The sequence below is a fragment of the Hylobates moloch genome, unplaced genomic scaffold, assembly GCF_009828535.3.
Source record: "Hylobates moloch isolate HMO894 unplaced genomic scaffold, HMol_V3 SCAFFOLD_8, whole genome shotgun sequence".
Taxonomy (NCBI): Eukaryota; Metazoa; Chordata; class Mammalia; order Primates; family Hylobatidae; genus Hylobates; species Hylobates moloch.
This window is the reverse complement of record NW_026652283.1, coordinates 121,860,751-121,886,938: the sequence shown is the minus strand read 5'-3', so window position 1 is coordinate 121,886,938 and position 26,188 is coordinate 121,860,751. Positions and strand designations below refer to the sequence as shown.

The 26,188-nt window shown below is 41.1% G+C and overlaps 1 protein-coding gene across 7 annotated transcripts in view; it reads left to right on the top strand.

Annotated features, from left to right (window-relative positions):
• Nucleotides 1-26,188, top strand: part of MCPH1 (microcephalin 1) — a 238,303-nt gene that overhangs the window by 15,390 nt on the left and 196,725 nt on the right. For 5 of the 7 annotated variants that reach the window (XR_009214583.1, XM_058442965.1, XM_058442966.1 and 2 more), the window contains exons 4-8: nucleotides 11,099-11,186; nucleotides 15,695-15,809; nucleotides 18,597-18,740; nucleotides 22,053-22,142; nucleotides 24,395-25,561. Coding sequence is in view for 6 of the 7 variants with exons in the window: in XM_058442965.1 (XP_058298948.1) it covers nucleotides 11,099-11,186; nucleotides 15,695-15,809; nucleotides 18,597-18,740; nucleotides 22,053-22,142; nucleotides 24,395-25,561 (1,604 nt within the window). In the remaining variant the exon portion in view is untranslated. Of the gene's footprint in view, nucleotides 1-10,205; nucleotides 10,294-11,098; nucleotides 11,187-15,694; nucleotides 15,810-18,596; nucleotides 18,741-22,052; nucleotides 22,143-24,394; nucleotides 25,562-26,188 lie in introns of those variants that run through there. The other 2 variants (XM_058442967.1, XM_032162515.2) reach the window with 2 other exon arrangements.

Here is a 26,188-nt window from a genome sequence, read left to right as displayed (position 1 = left end):
GGGATGGTCTACCTGCATGCACAGTGCGGGAATTGAGCACAGGCAGGTTGTTTAGGAAGTTGTATGCGTGCCCATCTGAGGCTTTCTTCCCATTTCTCCACCATTTTGTCTCTTAATGTGCATGCCTGGGAAGTGGCCTCTCTCTAGCATCTGCATTCAGTTAACACTTTAGTGCAGCAGGTGTGGACAGTCAGGAAATGGCCCCTCCCTGCCATCTGCATACAGTTAACACTTTAGTGCAACAGGTGTGGACAGTCAGGAAATGGCCTCTCCCTGGCATCTGCATTCAGTTAACACTTTAGTGCAACAGGTGTGGACTGTCAGGAAATGGCCTCTCCCTGGCTCTGGCTGCCAATTTATCTCTTTTAGAGAGGCAGTGCGATAATTGTTGAGCTATCACCGGACATTCCTTGTGGGTGGTAGAGCCCTCTCATGCTGGGCTTATGCCTAGCTACCTGCAACCCTTCAACACATAAATCAGCTTTATCCTTCTGATAAAATGGCTTAGAGTTCAGTGGTCTGTAGCAGGGAATGGCAAACTATCACCTCCCGGCCAAATACACCCTGCTGTCCCGTTTATTTTTTTTTTAATGGCCCATGAGCTAAGAATGGTTTTTAAGTTAAGAGAAAAAAAAAATTCCAGTGTTTACTATTTCATGATGTTTACATTATATAAAATTCAGTTTTACTATCCATAAATACCATTTTATTGGAACACAGGCATGTTCATCTGACGACGTAGTCAGTGGCTGCCTCTGTACTACAGCTGTAGATTTGGATCCTGTGGCAGAGACCTTACGGCCCATGAAGCCTAAAACATTCACTGCTTTCCCCTTTACAGAAGTTTGCTGACCCAGGTCCAGTGTGCTCCATGATGGTCCCCTTCCCTTCCGATGTCAGCTGCTCCCCTCTCCCTTGTTTGCGTCTTTCAAATACTGTGGGCTTCCAAGTCCCCAAGGCCACGCTCTTTTCTGCCTTTAGTTCTTGGCGTGTGCTGAGAACTCTGCCCCCTCTTCCTGATTCTAAACCCAGTTTTGTAGTCAGCTCCTTTATACGTGTTGCATTGCAAGGTCGCTTTATCAGAAGCGCTTCCTCTGTCCCCAGTTCGCAGTTGAAGCCCTCTTTGTTATTCTCTGTCTCAACTCCTTTTTTCCTGTGTGTACTATTAGATCTTCTTTTGCTCCTTGGACTGCTTTATCTGTCTGTGTATCTAATCATGCATTTGGTCTTTCTATTGCAATGTAAACTCCAAGAGCAGCTACCGGTCTGTCTTATTTATAGTTGTGTTTCCAGTAAATCTAACATTCATCTGGCTCATAGTAGATGCTCAGTAAAGATTTGTTCTAACAAATTATGAACAAAGGAAAATTTAGTTAAGTGGTATAGAGATACTAGAGAAAATATCATGGGGGAAAATGACTTGAAAAAAACTACATTTTGAAAGTTGTATAGAAATGTGGAGATGAGAGTGCAGAAACAGAGAACTTTACTAGAAGCTTGAAGTAAATGGAGATGCCCGGACAAAATTAAAATAGTAGCCATTTCTGTATCTAATAGGGCCTCTCAGCTAACCCTACAATGGGGATGATCACTGATAGTGTTTTCTGCTGAGAGTTAGGGATTCTTACTCTGCTGGCCCAGCCCCTGACTCCCCCTCCTCTCATTCTCTATCCCCTTTCTCTCTATTTTTGCCCACCACTAACCCCAGCCTCTTTCTCAAGGGACTCATGCAGACTCCATAATACTTGTAACTTCATTATCCAAAAACAAACTTTTTTTTTTCTTTATGGAGACTGAGTCTCACTCTCTTGCCCAAGCTGGAGTGCAGTGGTGCAATCTCGGCTCACTGCAACCTCCGCCTCCTGGATTCAAGCAATTCTCCTGCCTCAGCCTCCTGAGTAGCTGGGGCTATAGGTACGTACTACCATGCCTGGCTAATTATATGTGTGTGTGTGTGTGTGTGTGTGTGTGTGTGTGTGTGTGTGTGTATATATTTTTTTTTTTGAGATGGAGTCTTGCTCTGTCGCCCACGCTGGAGTGTAGTGACATGATCCTGGCTCACTGCAAGCTCTGCCTGCCGGGTTCATGCCATTCTCCTGCCTCAGCCTCCCGAGTAGCTGGGACTACAGGAGCCCGCCACCACGCCCGGCTAATTTTTTGTGTTTTTAGTTGAGACAGGGTTTCACCGTGTTAGCCAGGTTGGTCTTGATCTCCTGACGTTGTGATCCGCCCGCCTCGGTCTCCCAAAGTGCTGGGATTACAGGCGTGAGCCACCGTGCCCGGACAATTTTTATATTTTTAGGAGAGACAGGGTTTCACCATGTTGGCCAGGCTGGTTTAACTCCTGACCTCAGGTGATCTCTCCACCTTGGCCACCCAGAGTGCTAGGATTGCAGGTATGAGCGACTGTGCCTGGCAAAAGCAAACTTTTAAGGTCCTCAGAAGCTCAAAAGTGAACCTAATCTATTGACATTTTCTGTTTTTTGTGTGTGTGTGGTTTTTTTTTTGAAACTGAGTCTTGCTCTGTCATCCAGGCTGGAGTGCAGTAGTATAGTCTTGGCTCACTGCAAGCTCCACCTCCTGGGTTCACACCATTCTCCTGCCTCAGCCTCCCGAGTAGCTGGGACTATAGGCACCCACTACCATGCCCGGCTAATTTTTTGTATTTTTAGTAGAGACGGGGTTTCACCGTGTTAGGCAGGATGGCCTCGATCTCCTGATCTTCTGATCCGCCCGCCTCGGACTCCCAAGGTGATGGGATTACTGGCGTGAGCCCCCGTGCCCAGCCCATATACTTCTTTAGTTAACTTTTTATTACAGGACATTTTTTGCCTGTACATGCAGATACATCCCACTTTTTATATATAAGACTCTTTTGTAGTAGCTGTCCAGTAATTTATGTAACCAGTGTCCTATTGATGATTGAAGTTTTTCATTTCTTAGTTATTTTTTTTCAATTAGAAATATTACAGCCCTGAGCTTCTGTATATATTACCTTTTTGTAGGTATTAAATCTTTCCATAGGTTTAAATCCCAAAAGTGGGCTGTTTAGTTCAGAGAGTTTACATATTTCAATATGATAGATGCTGCCAAATTACCTCCTGGAAGGAGTGTACTGGTTTCCATTCTTTCTGGAATTATCAAAAAATACCTGTGTTCCAATACCTTTGCTTATATTGTGAGTTATCAGTTCTTTTAATCTTTTCTAATTTGTAGAAGAAAAATAATACTGTTTTCATTTGCATTCTCTGTTTTTTAGTGAGCTTGAATTTTCTTCAGTAGAACATAGAGATAAGAGCCAAACTGACCTGCATTTTTTCTATCACGTCTGTCCTTTCTTGGTGAACTGCCTGCCTTTCTAATGCAATAGCTCATGGTTTCCCCTGAAAATGTGAATATTAACTTTTTAAGGTCACTAGGTGTCACTAGAATCCCATTCTGTTGGGTTCTTTCTGGGAGTCTTCATTTTAAGATCGGATGGGAATTGATAAACTTCTGACATTTCCTTTGGACGTAGAAATTTTTACCTTGAAGAAAGAATAAATAAAGGTGAAATAAAGGTCAGCTTGGCCCCCACTCTAAGTTCTGTTGAAGAAAGTTTATCATTTTTAAACAATTGCAAACTAACAGCTAGGTTGAGAATACGGTTCACAGGCTTTGTCCTTGCTAGGCTGAGAGTTGGTTGCTGACCGAAGGTCATCACCCCCTGCATTTAGTGTTTGCTAGAAACAGGGACATATTCCCGCATAAGCACAACACAGGCCGACATTAGGGGCTTATCACAGCTCCCTTCCTCCCGGAATCCTCAGACTCCATTCGTATCCTACCAGCAGCCAGCTCCACTTCTCACCTCCTCAACCTTCTCACCCTGCAACCATTCCTTATTCTTTCACTGGCTTCTGTGACTTTGACACTGTGTAAGGTGATTGACCAGTGATAGGAACGTCCCTCAGTTTGGGACGGTCTCATGTGTCCTCCTGATATCACATCAGTGTGTAACAGTGGGTGTGTAGCCATTTAGGACTGGGTGAATTACTCAACTGCTGGGCTCTAGGTTCCTCCAGCAGCTCCTGAGTTAACTTGCTACGGTTGTTCCAGTGCTAGACCACAGAACTGCTCTGTCTGCTGGCAAAGCACTATTGTGCAGACTTCGCTGAGTCTCCTGTGTTCTTTCTTGTGTGGCAGGGACACACATGAAGGATTGTGTGCTTCGTGGCTGCAATCTTCAAAAAGATGCGATTCACTTTTTTACCTCACTGACACAGTGCCTTCTACATAAAAGATGAATGTACTTTTCCTGCATTGACTTATTGAGTGGGCCTGGAGAATAAGATACTGCTGCCGGGCAGTTTGGCACAAGAGTAGTATAAAGGCTGCAGGATTGGCCCAGGTGAAGGCATCATCGTAAGGGTAGAGTGGGAGTTGGTGGTTCCTGGCTGACCTAGCAGGTGTGCTGTGTGAAGTGCTGGAGTGAATCGGCTCTCTGGGGAGAACAAGCTCATCAGAGCAGGGCTTCCCGAGGAGAATGTTGCTGCTTTGATTTCTGTTGGCTCTGAGGCAGCAGCAGGTCAAATAGTTGGTTCTCTGTTTAGAGACATCCCTTGAAACACTTTTCGTTTTGACCACTAGATGGTGGGATAATGTTATCATTTTACATTTCTGAAGAAAAATAGAAATCTAATTGGAAGCTTTTTTCTCTGTTCAGTAGATTTTGGTTGCACCCCTGGTAAACGTGGGTTTCAGTGTAGCAGCTTTAGTGTGTTACCATGTGTGCTAAAGCATAGCTGTTGGCATGCAGAACGGCATTACTGGCAGTAAGTGCCGCTTTCCTCTTCATAGTAAGTGATGATAGTTACACCCAGGTAGATGAAATTCAGGGACAGCATCTCTGTGCACCTTACATCTTATCACTCTGTAGGATATGCGGTTGGGAAGCTTATCCCAAAGGAACAGAACACATCTTCCACAACCGTATAACCTATGCCAGGCACACGTTTTACTGGGTTGAATCAAGCCCTTCCTTAAACTGCTAACTTAGAGGATACTTACTGGTTTTGTAAACTTTGGCAAATGATCTTCTGTGCTCCTTGGTTTTCTGTATTGTGCAATAGGTGGTAGTGGCTTTTCCAGCACGGTTGGTTTGAGGCTTCTCATGAGCTGGCTGACCTTTGTCCTGATGATGGTGGTGATTTTAATACTGTGTATTTGATAACACGATTATCTAGAGTCTCCTCCACGTCTTTCATCCAGATGCATCTCAGCCACCCCCCTTTTGCTGTTCCCTTAGTCATAATAGTGGTAAATCGGTGACATTTTGCTTGAGTAAGAAGAAGCTGCTTTTTTTTTTTTTTTTGAGAGAGTCTCGCTCTGTCGCCCAGGCTAGAGTGCAGTGGCGCAATCTCGGCTCACTGCAAGCTCTGCCTCCCGGGTTCACGCCATTCTCCTGCCTCAGCCTCTCCGAGTAGCTGGGACTACAGGCGCCCGCCACCACGCCCGGCTAATTTTTTGTATTTTTAGTAGAGACAGGGTTTCACCGTGGTCTTGATCTCTTGACCTCGGGATCCGCCCACCTCGGCCTCCCAAAGTGCTGGGGTTACAAGCGTGAGCCATCGCACCCGGCTGGAACTTTTTAAAAAGAAGCACACCTAACAAGCATTTCCTTCCTCATTCTCTTCCACCGTGCCTCGCTTTCCCATCACTTTTATTAGATACAGCGTTCTGCTCATCCCGTTATTGTAGGCTCAGATAGTTGGTTTTTTTTTTAAATCACCTTTATAAAAACATTTACATAAAATAAAATGGACCCATTTTAAGTGTACATTCACGGAGTTTTGATAAATGTGTATACTTGTGTGACCACCACAACCAAAATATAGAGCATTTTCATCACCCCAAAATCTCCCTCGTGTCCATTTGTTGTCGGCCTCCCTGCCCCCTCCTCCCACCCCAGGGCAGCCAGAGATCTGGTTTCTGTCATTAAAGATTAGTGTCACCAATTCTGCGGCTGCAGATCAGTGGAATCATCCAGTGTGTACTATTTTGTGCCTGACTTCTTTCACTGAGGGTGATGTTTTTGCGATTTGTCCATGTTGTTGGTAGCAGTGGTTTCACTTCCTTTTATAGCTGAGTAGTATTCTATTGCTGTTATGTAGCTTGGTGCCACCAGATGATGGAGATTGAGCTAGTTTTCCATTTTAGGTTATTATGAATAAAGTTACAATGGACATTTACATTTGTGTCTCTGTATGCTTTCATTTCTCTTCGGTCATTACCCAGACTTTTCCAAGGCGGTTGTGGCACTGTATATTCCTCACCAGCAGTGTGTGAGGGTTCCATTCACTCCACGTCTTCACCAATACTTGTAATTTATCCATCTTTTGAATTTTAGCCATTTGAGCGGATGTGTAGTGGCATCTCATTTTTTTTTCCAACATTGTTTTAAGATCTAATTCGCATGCTACACGGTTTGCCCGACTAAAGTGTACAATTCAGTGGTTTTAAATATACAGTCAGGTATTGCTTAACGACAGGGATGCCTTCTGAGAAATGTATAGTTAGGTGATATTGTTGTTGTGGAGACATCACAGTGTGTATTTACACACACCTGCATGACATAACTACTGCACACCTAGGCTCTGTGGCGCAACCTATTGCTCCTAGGCACAAACCTCTACAGCATGTGCAGTTGTAATACAGTGATAAGTATTTGTGTCTCTGAAATATTTAAACATAGAAAAGGTACAGTAAAAATATGGTATAAAAGATAAAATATGGTACATCTATATAGGGTGTTTACTATGAATTGAGCTCGCTAGACTAGAAGTTGCTGTGGTTGAGTCGTTGAGTGAGTGGTGAGCGAATGTGAAGGCCTACTACTGTACACTACTATGGGCTTTATACTCGTCATACATTTAGGTTACACTGGATGTGTATTTTTTGGAGCAACTGTATTAACGATACTATAACTTTTTTTAAAGACAAGGTCTTGCTTTGTCTTCCAGGCTGGAGTGAAGTGGCACAATTATGGCTCACTGTAGCCTCAACCTCCTAGGCTCAAGCAATCCTGCTGCCTCAGCTTCCTGAGAAGCTGGGACTACAGGCCTGTGCCACTATGCCTGGCTAATTTTTTTTTTTTTTTTTTTGTAGAGATGGCATTCTTGCTACGTTGCCCCAGCTAGTCTCCAACTACTGACCTCAAACAGTCCTCCTACCTCTGCCTCCCAAAATGTTGGGATTACGCATGGGAGTTATTGCACCCAGCTCCTCCCATAAGTAAATAATCTATCTCTCTGTTACTTGTGGTGGGAGGAAAAAAAATGTAGGTTATTTATAATACCTAATACGAGTGCTACGTAAATAGTTATTATACTGTATTTTTTTTTGAAATGGAGTCTAGCTCTGTTGCCAAGGCTGGAGTGCAGTGGCACAATCTCAGCTCACTGCAACCTCCGCCTCCCGGGTTCAAGCGATTCTCCTGACTCAGCTTCCTGAGTAGCTGGGTTTACAGGCACGCGCCACCAGGCCCGACTAATTTTTGCATTTTTAGTAGAGACGGGGTTTCACCATGTTAGCCTGGATGGCCTTGAACTCCTGACTTCCCACGTCAGGCTCCCAAAGTGCTGGGATTACAGGTGTGAGCCACCGCGCCTCGCCTATGCTGTATTTTTTTTAAATTTGGCCTTGCTATAGTTTTTTTACATGATAAACTTTGTAATTTTTTAAATTTTTTGACTCTTTTTTTAATACCTTAGAATACGTTGTACAGCAGTATAAAAATATATCTTTATCAGCTTTTTCTATTTTTTAATTTTAATTTTTACTTTTAAACTTAAAAAAAAAAAAAAAAAAACCTAGGACACAAAGACACACATTAGCCTGGGCCTACACGGGGTTAGGAATATCAGTATCTCACTAGGCGATAGGAATTTTTTCAGCTCCATTATAATCTTATGTGATCACTGTTGTGTATGTGGTCTATCATTGACCAAAAGGTTGTTATGCAGCATATGACTGTATTCACAGAGTTGTGCAACCGTCACCACAGTTTAAAAACATTTTCGTCACCTCAAAATGAAATTTGTACCCCTTAGTCCTATGCCCTATTCTCCCACCAGCCAAGGCAGCCACTAGTCTACTTTCTTTCTCTGTGAATTTTTCCTTTTCTGGGCATTTCACATAAGCGGAATCATATGATACATGGCCTTCGTGTCTGGCTTCTTTCTCTTAGCATAATGTTTCAAGGTTCATCATGTTGTCATCTGTATTAGAATTTCATTTCTTTTTATGGTGGAATCATGTTCCATTGTATGGACACGCACATGCACACCCACACTCTCACACACACACACACACACACACACAGAAGAACCAAACATTACAAGGCTTATGAAAAACAATGGTCCCTTTCTTGACCCTTTTCACCCTCAATTCCTGTTCCCCAGAGGCAGCTCCTTTCACACATGTGGCTGCTTCTGCAGATAAGCTGTTCAGTGACCTCCATATTTCTAAATGCTGTGGCCTTATTGCTGTTTTGGTTTTTCAGTTTCAGATATTATCTAGTGACTTTCTGATAGGGAAGTGAGAATTTCGTTTTTAATCGGCCCTTCTGAGGGCACCCCACTCCCACATACACGTATCTGCTGTTTGCATGGACACATTCATGTGCAGGCTCTTTCCACTCTTGATTGCAGTGTACATGATACATTTTGGTTAAATCAGTAGTTTATGTTTACATCATTATGACTGTGGAAGTTGTGTGTTAGGCTGAATCTCAGAGTGAACCATGCATATATTTCCTTTCATGGAAAACTTTTTGTTTTCCCTGAGCTTGGTCTAGTGTCGTTTGAGTCCAGAGGTTCTCAGGCTCCAATTGTCTGAACATGGACCCAGTGCCCCCATTGGGCACTGGGTGGCAGTGAGTGGGCACAGGCAAGAAGAGAAGGAGAGTTGCTGCCTCTTTTCAGCCTTCCACCCTCCGCCCTCTGCACTTTGCCTGCTGTCCTCTGCCCCCTGCCCCATCCCTGACTGCTCTGGCTTCACCTGCGCCTCCCCGCCCTTGAGCGGTTCTGGCTCCAGGTTCTGAGCTCCAGATGGACTCCTCCCCGGCCCAGCCGCCAGGCTTGAGTTTCCCTTTTTTTTTTATTTGTTTGATTTCAGTTCCCCAGACAGCTCTTATCTACTCTTTATTTTTGTTGGTTTATATCTTTTTGTTTTCCTTTACTATCATTTTATTGGGGTTTTGGGGGTCAAGAGAAAAGCATGTGCTCAGTCCACCAGATTTAACCAGAGGTCAAAAACCTTCCATTGTATTGTCTAAATATTATTCAGTTAAGGATTCTCCCTCCCCATCTTAGTCCCCAACTGCCTTTGCTGAATCTTTAGCGTCTCCTGCCACAGTTATTGCGGTAGTCCCTGACTGGCTTCCTCATCCTGGACCAGTGATCTCCCCACGACCCCTCCCTCACACCTGTCCCCATGCCCCAGAGCCCACAGGACGGGGTCCAAGCTCATTAGCTTAGAAAGTACAACCCTTGGAATCACATGAATTCTTTTTTTGTTGCTAGTCTCCTAACTTGCATTCATTCACTCAGTCATAAAAGTGGCGTATGTTTTCCCAAAAATGTCACCCTGTTTGCTGCACTGTGCTTGAGTCTGTGCTCTGCTTCCAGATGGAAGATCTGTGTCCTCCCACATCTGCGTCCTTGTCAGAGTTGAGTTTGGTGATCATCTCTAACCTGAAGCTTTCTTTGAACCATACTCATTATACAACTTTTTGCTGCTTTTCTGCCTGGTTGTACTTCTCTTGTTACAACTACTGCACTGTATTGTTTTTAAAATTTGTACATTTTTGCAGATTTCTCTGATGCCTGGCTTAATAGAAGACAGTTGCCTTCTCATATCTGCCTCTGCATTCAGTGTATTGGGATAGCACATGTCACTTTGCTTCTGAAAACTCCACTGCATTGTATACTGAGGAGATAACGTGAGATGAGAAAGGAAAATCACGTTAGTGTTGTTATAAAGATATTATTGACTTTGCACACCCTCAGAAGGGGGTCAGGGATGCCAGGATGAGATTCACTACCCTAGTGTCACTTACCACACTGCATAGACCATACTGTACCATACAGAGGCACATATTTGTGAAACTTCCTTCATTCCTGATATATTTTGTAGAAATTTCTATATCAGTGTGGATATGTGTTTTTTATTGCGGTATACTTCATTTTTTCAAGTGACTGTTCGTGTGTTAGATGTTGAACGGTGATAGGCCTGTGAGGGATAGTTGGAGAGGTGAGTGGAGGCCTTATTATAAAAACACTTAAACAGCAGATGAGTGAGAATATGCTCTAAACATGGGAGTGACAGAAGGTTTTTATCTGGGTTGGGAAGAAATTTAAGATTAATATTTCAGTAATGTATGAGTGAATTAGAAGAGGAGAAACAAACAGTAGGGCAGGAGATCATTTAGAAAATCATGATTATTTAGACTTGAGTGACAGTGCTAAGAAGGAGATAAGGGTCACAGGAATCCAGAGATATGCAGGTGGACAGGAGAAATGGCAGGTGTGTCCACAGGGCAGGAGGAGGAGGCTTGGCAATGTGGAGCATTGGTTGCACACCCAGGCCTTGGGGCTGATGGTGGTGTTTGGACAGAAACACAAAAAGGACAACCCAATTTTGGAGGAAAGAGATGTCCTTTGACTTCAATTTCTTTATGTCCCTTCTACCTCTAAATTATCTGTTTTATGGCCTGTTTACTATTAAATGATCCATTTAATAGCATTTACTCATAGCTTTATGAGTACCATGCAGTAATAATTTTGAAGTATGCTACACGTCAGAAATTGTTGCATAAAAATTGTACTTCCTTTACCTGCCTCTTGCTTCTATTATACTTAAATACCAGGTAGAGACAATTTTGGGAAGTTTGATTTATACTGACTTTTGTATTTGCTGTTGTATTTATTTTTTAAAAGTCTGTTAAAATGACCTAGGTATGGATTTCTTAAATTGCTAATACACGTGCAGATTTAGTGCTGTGTCAATGTATAATAGAAACAAATACTCATTAGACTACCTTAATTTAATTATACAGATGCAGGACAGCTGGAGCACACATTGATGAATCATTGTTCCCTGCAGCTAATACGAATGAACACTTACCAAGCCTAATTAAAAAAAAAGTAAGTACATGATTTCAATGTAGATAATAGCAATTAGGAATTTATTCATTTTTTTATTTCTAGAAAATAAAACTTCTAGAAATATATTCAAGAGTTGTCTTAAATATGCTATTGATGATATCGTTCTTTTCACATAGCATTTTTTAGTGAATTACAGAGATTATTTTATCCTGTGACTTCTTCCGAAGCGTTTGTAGGAAATGGAAAAGACTGTGGTTGGCCATGGGAAAACTAAAAGGTGCCGAGAGACAAGCAAACATTTAGATGCTTTGGTAATTACTTCAGAATGAAGCTTGTTACATCTGTAGTCAAAATACCCGCATTCTATTTAGCCAAATAAATCTCAAAAGTCCGATGGACCTACCTCCAAGTGTGCAAAGTCATTTATTAGGAAAATCTGCTGTACAAATACAGAGGATCAGTTCCGGGACCCCCTCAGATACCAAAATCCACTGATGCTCCAGTCCCTTATATAAAATGGTATAGTATTTACATGTAACCTACACAAATCCTCCTGTATACTTAAGAAAAAATTGTTTGTAGAGACAGGGTCTTTCTGTGTTGCCCAAGCTAGTCTCAAACTCCTGGCCCCAAGTGATTCTCCTGCCTCAGCCTCCCAATTGGGATTACAGGTGTGAGCCACTACACCTGGCTCCTCCCATGTACTTTAAGTCATCTCTGGATTACTTAAATACCTAATACAATGTGAATGCTTTGCAAATAGTTGTTACACTGTATTTTTTTTAATTTGTGTTAAATTTTTTTTCTTTTGAGTATTTCCAATCATGACTGGTTGAGTCCACAAATCTGGAACTTGCAGATACAGAGGGCACACTGTAGAGTTAAAGACATTGTTTTCATTTGAGATCGAATTCACATTTTAACCACAACCTTTTCAGCTTTCTATTTATTTAAAAGTTCTAATTGTGATTTCTTTATCTGAGGATACTTTACTCTGAAACATCACAGCCAGTTTGTTTTCACATGAGATTCTCTGTTAGAGGGAGGATTTCATGACTTTCTGCAAACTGAACTACATTTCCTGTAGACTAGAGGAGAAATAACTGTGGACTTCACATTTCCTGAAAATAGTAAATGATATTTCTTCATTACATTTCATCTCAGACAAGCCATAGTTTGCCCATGCAGTGATGGATGAACTTCTTCAGTCTTACCTGATTATAGGTGAACAAGTGTTCAGCAATCTCTGGACTCCCTGTGACATGGTAAAATCAAGTGTTTATTGTAAAAACACATCAGTAGTACATGCCTATTTTCATTGTAAAGCATTTAGTAAACACTGACATCTCTTTGATTGCCCTCCCTCAAAGTAAGCAGCTTTCAATTTGATGAGTATCCTGGGTGGCATTTCTTCAGTACGTTACACACATGTAGACACTCACACATGCATGCTTGACGTGAGGGGGCTCTGCTATCTTATGTGTATCATTTGGTGAGTTGCCTTCTCTTCCCCAATTAACAATATGGTTTTGACCATTTCATGTCAGTAGCTTTGACTCTACTCAGTTTTCTGTATTGCATTATACGTTGTGACTGTGTTTTTCCGGCATTCATGTACTTTTAGTCACTGTCAGGTTTTGCTAAGTATATTACTTATGCCACATATTTGAGTTTATTTCTCCAAGTCAGATATCTAGAGATAAAATTACTGGGTCAGAATACATACACATTTTGATTTTAACAGTTCCACCAATCATAAACAAGGTGACCTATTTCTTGCCCAGATATGGTGGCTCACACCTGTAATCCCAGCACTTCAGGAGGCTGAGGTGGGCAAATCAGTTGAGGCCAGGAGTTTGAGACCAGCCTGGCCAACATGTTGAAACCGCATATCTACTAAAAATACAAAAATTAGCCAGACCTGGTGGTGCACACCTGTAATCCCAGCTACTCAGGAGGCTGAGGCAGGAGAATTGCTTGAACCCAGGAGGTGGAGGTTGCAATGAGCCCAAATCGCGCCACTGCACTCCTGCCTGGGCGACAGCAAGGCTCTGTCTCAAAAAACAAAACAGAACAAAACAAAAAACCTATTTCTTGATACTCTGACCAATATTGGATATTGCTAATCTTTTTAATTTTTCCTAATCTGAAGCATTAATGACCGCTCATACACTTTACCACTTTAATTTTCATGCCCAGAAACCTTCCCTTTCCTTCTTTTTTCCAAATGTAATTGCAAATTAAAATTAAATTTAAATAATTGCAAAATAAAATTAAATTAAAATAAAATTAATTAAAATTAAATTTGCAAATTAAACGACTGGAGGCCTTATTCTTTTGGGTCCTTGAGAAGGTTCTGTGCATCTGTCTCCCCCCTCACCCTGTGTGCTGCCTGCCTGCCTAGCTTGCTGTTCCTCAAGCATGCCAATCGTGTTTCTGTTTCAGAGCCATTGCGTTATCTGTTCCCTCTGTCCGGAACATTAGTCCCCCCAAATCCATACACATGACCTGTTTTCCAGCCTCCCTATGGCTTTGTGCACATGTTGCTTTCTCTGTGACACCTATCCTGCCACCCCTGTTTATACCAGCAGTTCCTTCCCACTTGTGCCAACTATGCAAGTCTCTCTTCATCTGCAGTGCTTACTGGCTCCTCCTAACACACTGTAGTAATACGGGCAGTTTGATGGAGTACAGTTGCTAGAGAAGATTCACAGGACTCCAAAATAACAATGTGTGCAATCTGCACAGTACCTGAGAACCAGGGAGCGCAAGGTGTGGAGTGTCTTCTTGTATACTGCTGGCCCTGAGCCTATATGAACCAGCCCCACTGGCAGAGCCTCCAGGCAAATCCTTCATCTCACTAATCATAAACAATGTTGACAGGCCAGCACAGTCTGTCCCCAAACTTCCCGGACCTGTGGCTATAAAGCACCACTGTCTAATTAGTACATTTTGTGTTGTTCAGGTACTTTAGTGAAAGCACTGCAGGCTGGTTCCAAGCCAGTTGAAATGAACCTCCCAAGACACATACAATTTACTTATTTATTATGTTTATTTTCTGTCATTCCTTACCAGCATACAAGCTCCATGATGACAAGGATCTTTCTAGGTTGCAAGACCAGTGCCTGATGTATAGTCATGTTTTTTGTCAATAAATGAGTGAATAACTAACAGAGCAAGATCCCCAGTATAGGCATTAGCCTTGAATAGCTAAAAGAAGTTCTTTCTATAAGACTGGAGCAAAAGAAGTTAGCTTTTATGTGGGTAGCTAGCTACCCATGTAAACAAATTTGGGCTGGTAGCTTCAAGCTGAAAACCAAGGAACCCAGACAGACGACTTAAATTTCCCTGGGGTCCTACAAGAAAGAAGTCAGGCATAAAAGTGTTAGTAGGTAAAATCGATGTGAAGTTCAGTATGCGTATTTGTGCTGATGGCTGGGCTAAAGACGGGAAGTCAATGGGCAGTTCCAAGAAGAGAATGTGGGTAAGGCTGGGAATGTGAGGTGTGTTTCCAAGGAAACATTTCCCCTCTCTGAGGATGGTAAGAGTAGAGTTAACCCAAGACCTTGCTGTGGATATCAGCCTGGGGTTTCATGTGTTTGTGAGTCTAGTTACAGTTTTTGGGTTTTACTGGCTGATTGGAGTTACTGTGATTTAATGACAGTAAGGCAAGAATAATAATGGTTCTTTTCTTTGGTAATTATAAAATAGAAATTGTTTTATTACTGCGTCATGGTCTTGCAGGGAGGATGATGTGAGAATAGTGCTGCCAAGCAGGCAATGGGCTTGCTGCCCAACCCACATAGAGTCCAAGATCATGCCACTTGCTTTTGAGAAAAGAAAGGCTTTATTGCAAATTGCCTGGCAAGGAGACAGGAGGAAATGCTCAAATCTGCCTCCCTGAGATGGGGGTCAGGCACTTTCACAGGCAGAGAAAACAAAGTGTGATCTGATTGGATCTTGCAACGAGGTCATGCTGGGCGGTGTCATCTGACTAGGTTGTGTCACAAGGTGATGCCAGGGCTCAATCTGATTGGATCATGGATTATGCCATCAGGTGTTTACTCCTTAATTTGGCCCCTGTTCCTTGGTCTAAGTGCTTAGGTTCTGCCCGTGGTTACATGCTTGGTTCATGTGGGCATGCTCAAGGGACATAACTTGCAGCTTCGGGGGTCGTGGCAATTAAACAGTTCACCATTTTGATACACAAAGTTAAACTAGATTGGGCTGGTTTTGGTGGTAACAATAGCAAAAAATCGAAAGAGACTGGCTAAAAACTTTCATGGAAACTAAGAATGCTAGGATCATGAAAATGTCTTGCAAAGCATAATACAGAGCCTTTTATACAGTCTTTTAAATTCTGTCCATTTTCTTTATAACTGCACAAAAAAAAATATTGCCAATTCACATATAGTGCAAGAAACACCTCTTTCAGAAGTTTTTATTACTGATGTTATAAAAGGTTTCGGAAATATACGTGAAAGGGCGTTTTCTCCTGTCTTAAGCAGTTGCAATACAGCATTAATTTTTGTGTTCTTTTTGCACAGCGTAAATGTATGCAGCCCAAAGATTTTAATTTTAAAACACCGGAAAATGATAAGAGATTTCAGAAGAAATTTGAGAAAATGGCTAAAGAGCTACAAAGGCAAAAAACAAGTCTAGGTAAGCTAAGAAATATAATACAGTTCTTTGCATTTGTGTCCATATACCTTGTTTAATTTGCATGATGACTAGTGGGGTTCAGGATGAGAGAGCTGATGAAAAGTATGATAGCTTTACTCTAGGAAGGAGAAAACAAAATGTCAGGAGCCTGCGGGAGACTTGACTGGGAGCCATAATAGAGCTGTGCAGCTGAGCTAATCGACCACAGTCTTAACCATTCATCAAGGTGGTCGAACTATTTATTTTCAGGAACGATTTCAGAAGAAAAGCAAACTTTGGCTAATAAGCCTCATTGAAATAAATACCTATTTATTTCTTCTTTATATATAACTTCGTATTTTTACCTCATTGGCCTTTTTGTTTTGTTACACAGAATAGGCAAATCTTAGATGATACACTCTTTTAGTGATTTGGGAAAATACTTTAGAATATTATGTTCTATAACAAGGTGTCTTAGAAAAAAATAAATATATTCTTATATATTCTTAAATAATATTTTTATATATAAGAATATTATGGGCTGGGCATGGTGGCTCACACCTGTAATCCCAGCACTTTGGGAGGCCGAGGCAGGCGGTTCACGAGGTCAGGAGATTGAGACCATCCTGGCTAACACGATGAAACCCTGTCTCTACTAAAAATGCAAAAAAATTAGCTGGGTGTGGTGGCAGGTGCCCGTAGTCCCAGCTACTATGGAGGCTGAGGCAGGAGAATGGCATGAACCCAGGAGGCAGAGCTTGCAGTGAGCCGAGATTGCACCACTGCACTCCAGCCTGGGCGACAGACTGAGACTCCATCTCAAAAAAAAAAAAAAAAAAAAAAACCAGAATATTATGAAACATTAAGATATATTGTATGTTTTTGGTATTTCTCTGTTGCCTTTTTCACTGTCCTCTAAATTTTGTATTTCCTACTAATTCTGACACAGCATTGCTACGGGTAAGCAATTATGGTCACTAGAAATAGGAAGCATTAATTCCTCTAGTTTTCATTTTCTTTGTTTTAATGTATGTTACTATGTCACAAATTCTCTATTCTGTGTTTTGAAGTTATTCAAATAGAATTGTTGAGATTTATTTGTTTATATTTTTGAGATGCAGTCTTGCTCCGTCGCCAGGCTGGAGTGCAGTGGTGCGATCTTGGCTCACTACAACCTCCACCTCCTGGGTTCAAGCAATTCTCCTGCCTTAGCCTCCCGAGTAGCTGGGACTACAGGGGCGCACCACCACGCCCAGCTAATTTTTGTATTTTTAGTAGAAACAGGGTTTCACCATGTTGGCCAGGATGATCTCAAACTCTTGACCTCGCGATCTGCCCGCCTCAGCCTCCCAAAGTGCTAGGATTACAGGCCTGAGCCACCGTGCCCGGCCCGGCCAAGATTTATTTTAAATCTGTGATGATAATGCGACAGAACTGGGTAGAACAGTTAGCCCACGTAGTGCTGCCACGTAATTTTCCAGAAACATGGCCTGCATCATTTGTTTCTTGCTCAGCCCTCCTGCTGCCTCTCCTGGTTTGTGTCCATCCTTCCTTCACACCAGCTGTCTGGTCTTCATCGAAGCTCGAGCCAGAAATGTGCAATCGTCCTTGACATCTCCTTCTTCCTGATGCTAACCCCCATCAAGACCATGACCCTGCTTCTGAAATAGTTGTTTGACTTTTTCTGTTTTCTCCTTCCCTCCTCTCTCCCCTGATGCCTGGATCATCCCTCCTGCACCACTGCAGCCACTCCTTACCCCGCCCTCCACTCTCTCCTTACAGTTCATCTCTGTGCTGCAGTCACAATGATGAAAACCTTAAATCAGAAGGACATCCCCTCCCTGCTTTAAAATTTCTTGGTGTCATCCCAAGGAAAAATATTCAGGATAAAATCCTGTATTTAACATATTCTCCAATTTACTAGGTCCTTTGTGATCTGGCCTATCTTTCTAGCCTCATAGCAGTATTGCACACTCTCCTATAATTCTTTATACTTTTTTCACTTTGGCTTCTTTCCTATGTCAGTGACAGTGTATTTCAAAATACTTTGGCAACATGGTAATGATAGATACAAAATTTTCGTCTTAGACCACATATGTATCGTAATTAAAAACTATACATACAAAGTATTAATGATTGAACTAATGTAAATTTGTATATTGTCAGAACTATAGTAGGGGTTATTCAGGCTTAAGAGTCCCAAAGGACAATGTATTAAATGATTCTTGGTATTTTTTTGTTGGGGGTGAGTATCAAAGTTCTGAAGGGCTCTTTGAGCATATGCAAGGTAGCATTCCAGAAAAAAACACACCTCTGCACCCACACAAAACGAGCTCATAACTTCATGGTTCCGGGACCATGCCGATCCCACTTCATGCAGTCAAGTTCATGTCTGGGTCTGTGAGTGTGTCTGAGGGTAGGAATGATGGTGAATGGGGGCAGTTTCTGAAACCTGGGACAAGAAACAGAAACTAAATTGCATTTCCAGCTTTACAACTTATAACTTCTGTGTCTCAGTCTTTATCTTCAAGTGAGGATACTGATTTGGGTTTGGGTTTGAGGTTGGACGCACTAATGCATATATTCTTGGCACGGTGCTTGGTGAGGGCAGTTGCTCAGCAGATGTGAGCCAACAGCTGTAGCAGCAGTGTCACTGCCTGTGGAGGTGGTGGAGGTAGAATATTAGTAGGAGTAGGTAATGATGTTGAAAGGGAAGAAGGAAAACAGGGTTATTCCTTAAAAGGAATCATATTCGTGAAGAGTGAAGGCACTTTTTGATCTTAAAGTGGATTTTTTGTTTATTTTCAGATGATGATGTACCTATTCTCCTATTTGAATCTAGTGGTTCATTAACATATAGTCCCACAATTAAAATTAATAGTAGTCACCACAGCGCAATGGAGAAGAGATTACAAGAGATGAAGGAGAAAAGGGAAAATCTTTCCCCCAGCTGTAAGTAATTACAGTTTGTCAAATGAAAATTATGCAAATAGGCGATTAAATTGTGGTGGAAAGCTTCTTTTTTCTTTGCCTAGATATTTTAATGTTTCCTGATAGTAACAAATTTTGACTTATTTCATGGCTGGCTTTGTTTTCCAGAAAATCTTATGCATCATTAAGATTTTTGAAGCATATGTTGGGTGTATAGTATTCTTCAAGTTTAAAATCCTATTTGTTATAGCTCTTTTGTAATTTCTGTTATCTTTGGAATTTTTCCTTTCTTTCTTTTTTTTTTTTTTTTGAGGTGGAATCTCAGCTCACTGCAAGCTCCGCCTCTCGGGTTCACGGCATTCTCCTCCCTCAGCCTCCCTAGTAGCTGGGACCACAGGTGCCCGCCACCTCCCGTGGCTAATTTTTTGTATTTTTTTTTTTTTTTAGTAGAGACGGGTTTCACCGTGTTAGCCAGGATGGTCTCGATCTCCTGACCTCGTGATCCGCCCGCCTTGGCCTCCCAAAGTGCTGGGATTACAGGCGTGAGCCACCACTCCCGGCCTTCTTTCTTTTTAAAAAAAAAAAAAAAAAATAGAAAAAAAATCATGTTTTTTTTTTTTTTTTTTTTTTTTTTTCCATGAGATGGAGTTTTGCATTTGTGACTCAGGCTGGAGTGCAGTGGCGCAAGCTGGGCTCACTGCAACCTCCCGAGTTCAAGTAATTGTACTGCCTCAGCCTCCCTAGTAGCTGGGATTACAGGCACCTGTCACCACTCCTGGCTGATTTTTTTGTTTTTTTTTTTTTGTATTTTTAGTGGAGACGGGGTTTCGCCATGTTGACCAGGCTGGTCTTAAACTCTTAACCTCAGGTGATCCACCTGCCTCGGCCTCCCAAACGGCTGGGATTACAGGCGAGAGCCACCGCGCCTGGCCGTAAATCATGTCTTTTGAAGGAATTTGCTTTAGATTAATGTATCTAATGAATCAGTTTGTTTTTCATTATTTCTTTAATCTTTAAAATTTTTAATTACTGAAGTGTAATTCACATTTTAATAAAACATTTATCAAAGTAGCTAAAAGTTCATCTTGATACCCACATAATTGTACTCTTCTACCTGGGGATAACCTGTATTTTAAGTTGGTGTGTTTTTCCAGATCTGTTTCAGTATATCAGATATCCGTATACATGAAAAAGATACGGGTTTGGTTTCTGTGTGGAGGTGTAATTTCTGTTTTACCTAAATTAGATAATGACATATGTATTATTATCCGCTGTGTTTATTTACTTAAGAGTATCCTGGAGGGTTTTTTTGCAGCTTAGTTGTTGTAGACCTATTTTTTTTTTTAAAGATGCTCAAAGTAGTCTACAGCTTTGATATTGAAAAATCTATTGGTGGGTATTTTTTTTCCCAGTTTATTAGAAATCGTGTTGCAGTTTTTATTCTTTTTTTTTTAACCCTGTAGTTTGGTTGTTCTTGTTTTTTTATTAGGCCATTTTCCTTTCTGTAGACCTAAGTCTTTCCACCTTCCCAACTTGACTTTTTACTGTTATAACCCCTGCATGTGCCTAAGTGAATCCTTATATTTCTGAGTACTTCATGTATTTCAGTAATACTAATTCATATATGCAGAATTTGATTTTTTAAAGATACAGGGTCTCACTGCGTTGCCTAGGCAGGGCTTGCACTCCTGGGCTCAAGTACTTCTGCCTCACCCTCTCAAGTAGCTAGGAATACAGGTGTGTGCCATGACCCCTGGCACCCTCTCAAGTAGCTAGGAATACAAGTGTGTGCCACGACCCCTGGCTTATTGATAGATATAGTCAAATTATCCTTCAAAAAATTTGGGCCATGTTATTGTCGCCAGTTGTTTATAAGAATGCCCGTTTCTCCGTACTTGGAATGGCATTAGCCTGTAGCCTTTTTCAGTCGGAGGCTTGAAAAACTGGATCTGTTCTTTAAGCTACTTTTGATTAGAAGCAAGTTTAAGTGCGTTTTCATATTACTGACTGACTTACTGAATGCAGCTTTTAATGTGATCAACTATTACCTCTTAATTTTAGGTCCTTTGTCCATCTATATCATTTAAGGTTAGTTTCAGCTGCATATAACAAAGATAAAAACCAATGACTTAAAATCGATAGAATTGCCTTTCTCTGTCTTGCCTAGTTTAGAAGTAGGCAGTCAGGGTTGGGATGCCATTCCATGGTGTCTTTAAGAAACCCGGTTCCCATCTTTCTGTTGTGCCTGCCTGGCTTTTCTTGCAAAATATATGTGCCTCCCAGCTGAGCCATCTCCTTTTGACAGCCTTACCAGACATCTATCCAATATTCCTGTCTAATTCCATTGGCTGGAATGTGGTCATATGGCCACCCCTTTTGGAAGCAAGACTGAAATGTAGTCTTGACTGGGATGCATTCCTGTCCTGATAAAATCAAAGTTCTGTTGTTAAGAAGAAGTGAGAATGGACATTGAGGTAGATAACTAGCTGTGTCCCAGGTGGACATCCAAATTGTTTCAATGTGCAATTATGCATATAAACTAATTTGCCTTAAACTTTACTTTTTCTATTACTTTGCCATGTTAATTCTGCTACTTCACTGCATCCAGCACAGTTTAAAACTTAACTGAAAATTTTATGTGTGCTTCCCTTCCTTATCTTGGTTTATTCTCTTTTTTGCTGAAGTTTTCTCAGAAAAGTATCCTTTTGAGTCTCTAAAAAATATCTTCGGATATGAGATCCAAACATTTCTTTCGTTTCTTGACTATTGTATGAACAGCCTTTGACGATAATACTTACGACCTTGTTTGTTAAGTCATTGACATCCTAAGTGTTTTCTATCAAATGTCTAGGAGTTCTCAACCCAGCAAAGCTGACATTTGGGTCTGGGTAATTCTTTGTTGGGGGCACTGCCCTGTGTGTGGCAGGAAGCTCAGCAGCATCCCTGCCTCTCCCCACTAACACTAGCTAATGTACCCACTGCTCTCCCTCACTGGCAACATCCAAAAATGTGTCCAGACATTACCAAATACTGCTGGGACCCCACGTCCCCTGTGGTTGAGAAGCAGTGCTCTAGTTTTAGAGGTAACTGTGATGAGCATCCTTGAAGAAAAAGCCATGATTATCAAACAAGAAGACTAAAATAGACTGGAAATGTTCACTTAACCCTGTTGAGCTTCTGATTAGATTCAGGTAAGTTGACTTTAAGATCCCTTCTAACTTTGTGATTGTAGGATTTAATAGAATCACCTGTGATTAATAGGAGGACTTCCTGCTGGCTTCATCTGCCAAGAAATACTGAAACTTTAATGCAGTGTCTTGGTCCTGTTTTTAGCTTCCCAAATGATTCAGCAGTCTGATGATAATCCAAGTAACTCTCTGTGTGAAGCACCTTTGAACATTGCACATGATGCTTTGTGTTCAGGTAAAATTTGTATTTTCCTTTCTGTGATATATTTAAGTTTTGAGAATAATATGATTTTCTGATTTAGAATTTCATGTAGCAACTTCTGATGAGTAAAATAATTACTTAAAACTAGAACTTCTAAGTCCCCCTGAAATTAGGTATTATAATAAAATTAAGGCATGAGTTAAACTTCCTTTTTGGTTCCTATAGGTTTTTTTTCCTAGGCATTTGCTTTCTTGCTGCAGAATCCATTGCTCATTTAAAAAAATCATTGTGATCGTATATGAACTAATCTGTATGCAGTTTAAACTACATAGAACTGAGGTCAGAGCTAAGGAAATGTTGTTTCACACAATGTATAATTAACACAAGGAACTTGTTATTGAACGGGGACAGGGAAGTATGTAAAGATTGCCGATAAATAGAGGATTTCTAATTACAAGCAGAAAGAACATTGGTAAGAATTAATGCAATTAGTTACACGATACGCACATACTTATTTTTTAATGTGGGAGCCCTTGTTTGACTTAGGATGATAATTTTTCATGATATCTTCTTCTGATCAAATTTCTTACAGTTTTCTCACCTAGCCATCGGTAGGGCCCAAATAAGTAGCAGTGACCCCTACAAGTACTATGTTTGAAAGTGCTTGAGATGTTATGGAATATTTATATGAAAGCCACAGCAATGACAAAGTGCAAGATGGTATCAAGATATTAGAAGTTTCAACCAAAGCCTCCTTTCAGCGCAGGGTTAATCCTTGTACTCTCATCTCTGTGTGCTGGAATTATTTACCCATTTCTCTTAAATAGTCTCCATCTTTTTATTTTATACCTGATAACATTTATTTCCTAGAAGTTGGAAACAAGTGATAATAACAGCTAACATTGATTTCATTTTTGTTGTGTTGTAGGCAGTCCTCTAAGTGTCTTATTCAATGTTATCCCATTTTATTCTCCCATTAGCCTTAAGAGGTAGGTTCCATCACCATCCCATTTTGCCAGTGAAAAACCAGGACACAGAGGTCAAACAGCTTGTACAAGGTCATGTGGTTTGTGAATGGCAAACCCAAGCTTCTAACTTAGGCAGTCTCACATCACAGTTTTCACTCTTAGTGACATGTCACATTGCTTATTGGGTTTTTGAAAAGTGTGATAAAACATAAAACAATTTTAGATGCTGAATATATCTTATTCAGCATCTAAAATTAAGAGTGCCCTTATTTCCAGCTACTGCCTTGAAGACACACATGGTGCCTCCTGCTCACGGGGCTTCCCTCCCTTCCTTGGGGCACAGTTGGAAGGGAAGCTTTGGTGGTTACCTATGTTCTTCCTTTTTAAAGTAGAACTTTAGTGATTTCAGTCAGAGAGTTACCTCCAAATTGAGTGATTTCTACAAAACACAGGCTCTCCACCAGCAAGTGCTGAGCCCCTATTGGGGGAGCCAGCACAGGACTAGAGACTTCTTCATATTCATTCCAAAATGAACAGACCTCTTGTAGCTTATAGCATAGTGATGGGCAGACACCCATGTAACCACGGAGCAGTATGATGCATGATGGTGTGTAGCAGAGGGGGTGACGCCAGGGGAGACCTGCCAGGTTCAGTGGGAGAGTCCCAGGGATGTTGACAACCCAGGTGGGTTTTGAAGGATGAATTGTGTTTACACAGAATAAAGTGTGGAGGAAAGGGCAAGGCCCGGAGGGTACAGAGGAGTATTGAATTTTCAGGAGGTAGCAGCAGGTTAGCATTACTCTCAGGAAATGAGTAATCTATATAAGAGTTGAAACATTAAGGCCTACCAAATGGCTCACTTTTGAATATGAGTGTAATATGAGGACTTTACTGGAAGACAGGGAAGGTAAAGGTGAGCTATTCATGCAAGACTAGAACTTTCCCCAGACCTTACCACAGTAGTTCTTAGGTTTTAGAATTATTGAGCCCCTGGAAAATTTAGTGACAAACTATGGATGCTCTTTTGGAAAATGTGCACATGCATATGGAAATTTGCCTAAAATTTTTAGAAGTTTGTTACCCCTCTTCTGTATCCCCACCACTATCCCATACACCCATCAAAGCGCAGGTTCTCTAGTTAAAAATACTGGCCTAAAATGGACCCTTAAATGGAAATGAGAAGAACCCAAATGTGGTTAATAGTCTTCTTAACTAATAGCTGTACTTTAAAAGTATTGTTTTATTGGTCAACTGAAAGTTGAATTTAGAATAATTTAAACCACTTTTAAAAGTTAGCTCTCCGTTAATGTTTTCTAGATGAATCCTTTGCTGGTGGCGTACACTCATCTTTTGATGATCTTTGTGGAAACTCAGGATGTGGAAATCAGGAAAGGAAGTTGGGAGGATCCATTAATGACATTGAAAGTGATATGTGTATTTCTTCACTTGTATTGAAAGCAAATAATATTCATTCATCACCATCTTTCACTCACCTCGATAAATCAAGTCCTCAGAAATTTCTGAGTAATCTTTCAAAGGAAGAAATAAACTTGCAAAGAAATATTGCCGGTAAAATAGTCACCCCTGACCAAAAGCAGGCTGCAGGTATGTCTCAGGAGACGTTTGAAGAGAAGTATCGTTTGTCTCCTACGTTATCTTCAACAAAAGGCCACCTTTTGATACGTTCAAGAACCAGTAGTTCCTCAGTAAAGAGACAAAGAGTATCACATGGCTGCCACTCACCTTCAAAGGGAAAAAGCAAGAGAAAGAGGAGCATCAGGAGATCTATCATGCCGAGGCTGCAGCTGTGCAGGTCGGAAGGCAGCCTGCAGCACGTGGCGGGACCTGCGCTCAAGGCTCTTAGCTGTGGGGAGTCTTCATATGATGACTATTTTTCACCTGATAATCTTAAGGAAAGGAATTCAGAGAATCTTCCTCCCACATCTCAGCTGCCATCAAGCCTTGCTCAGTTCAGCTGTAGAAGTCTTTCTAAGAAGGAGAGAACAAGCATATTTGAAATGTCTGATTTTTCCTGCATTGGTAAAAAAACCAGAACAGTTGACATTACCAGTTTCACAGCAAAAACCATCTCCAGTCCTCAGAAAACTGCAAATGGTGAAGGCCGTGCAACTTTGAGTTGCGTGACTTCTGAGGAATCCTCTGCCCCTGGAAAAACCCTAAGGTGTTGTAGACAGGCTGGGAAAAAAGACGCATGCCCAGAGGGAAATGGCTTTTCTTACACCATTGAGGACCCCCCTTTTCCAAAAGGACATGATGGTGATTTAACTCCTTTGGAAGGAAGCCTTGAAGAAGTGAAAGAAGCGGTTGGTCTGAAAAGCACACAGAACAAAGGTACCACTTCCAAAATATCAAACTCCTCTGAAGGTGAAGCCCAGAGTGAACATGAGCCATGTTTTATAGTTGACTGTAACATGGAGACGTCTACAGAAGAAAAGGAAAACTTACCTGGAGGATACGGTGGAAGTATGTGAATCTCCTTTTCCAAGTCACCTTTGCTAAATAAACATGTAACAGTGCATCTGTGTTTTAAATTTATCACAGCTTTTTCATAACTTAAATTATTTCCCCACTTACCCCTCTTTTTACTTAAAGAATGTGTATTTGATCATTCCAATGATAAACTCTTTAGGAATAGATGACTTGCTGCCTTGTGGAACTTCTAGACTTATTGGTCAAGTCTATTATGAATCTATTTCTCCAAGACTTTTCCTTCTTATAGGTCAAAAGGATAAGTAGTGCATAGTGTGAATAACTGAGGGGAGTGAAGTCTTTTTCCTTGTTCCTTTGGAGTCTTGCGCTGCAGCGTGTGTAAAGATGCATACAATAGAGAGTTTTTAAAAACCTAGGTTCTTAATAGTGAGGGTATTTAAAGGAAGATATTAAGGTAGCTTAAGCCATCAATTGTATCAAAGAGAAAGTGTGAAAAAGGACATTTAGAAATCTGTTATCAGTGCTGATTTTTGAAGAAACTTTGGTCAGTGTTAATTATGAAGAAACATTTAAACATTTTTGCTCATTTGTAACAGTCCTTGTTTGACTTGTACTTATTTTGCTTGAAGCTTCACTTGAAAAGATTTATTCTTACTCATA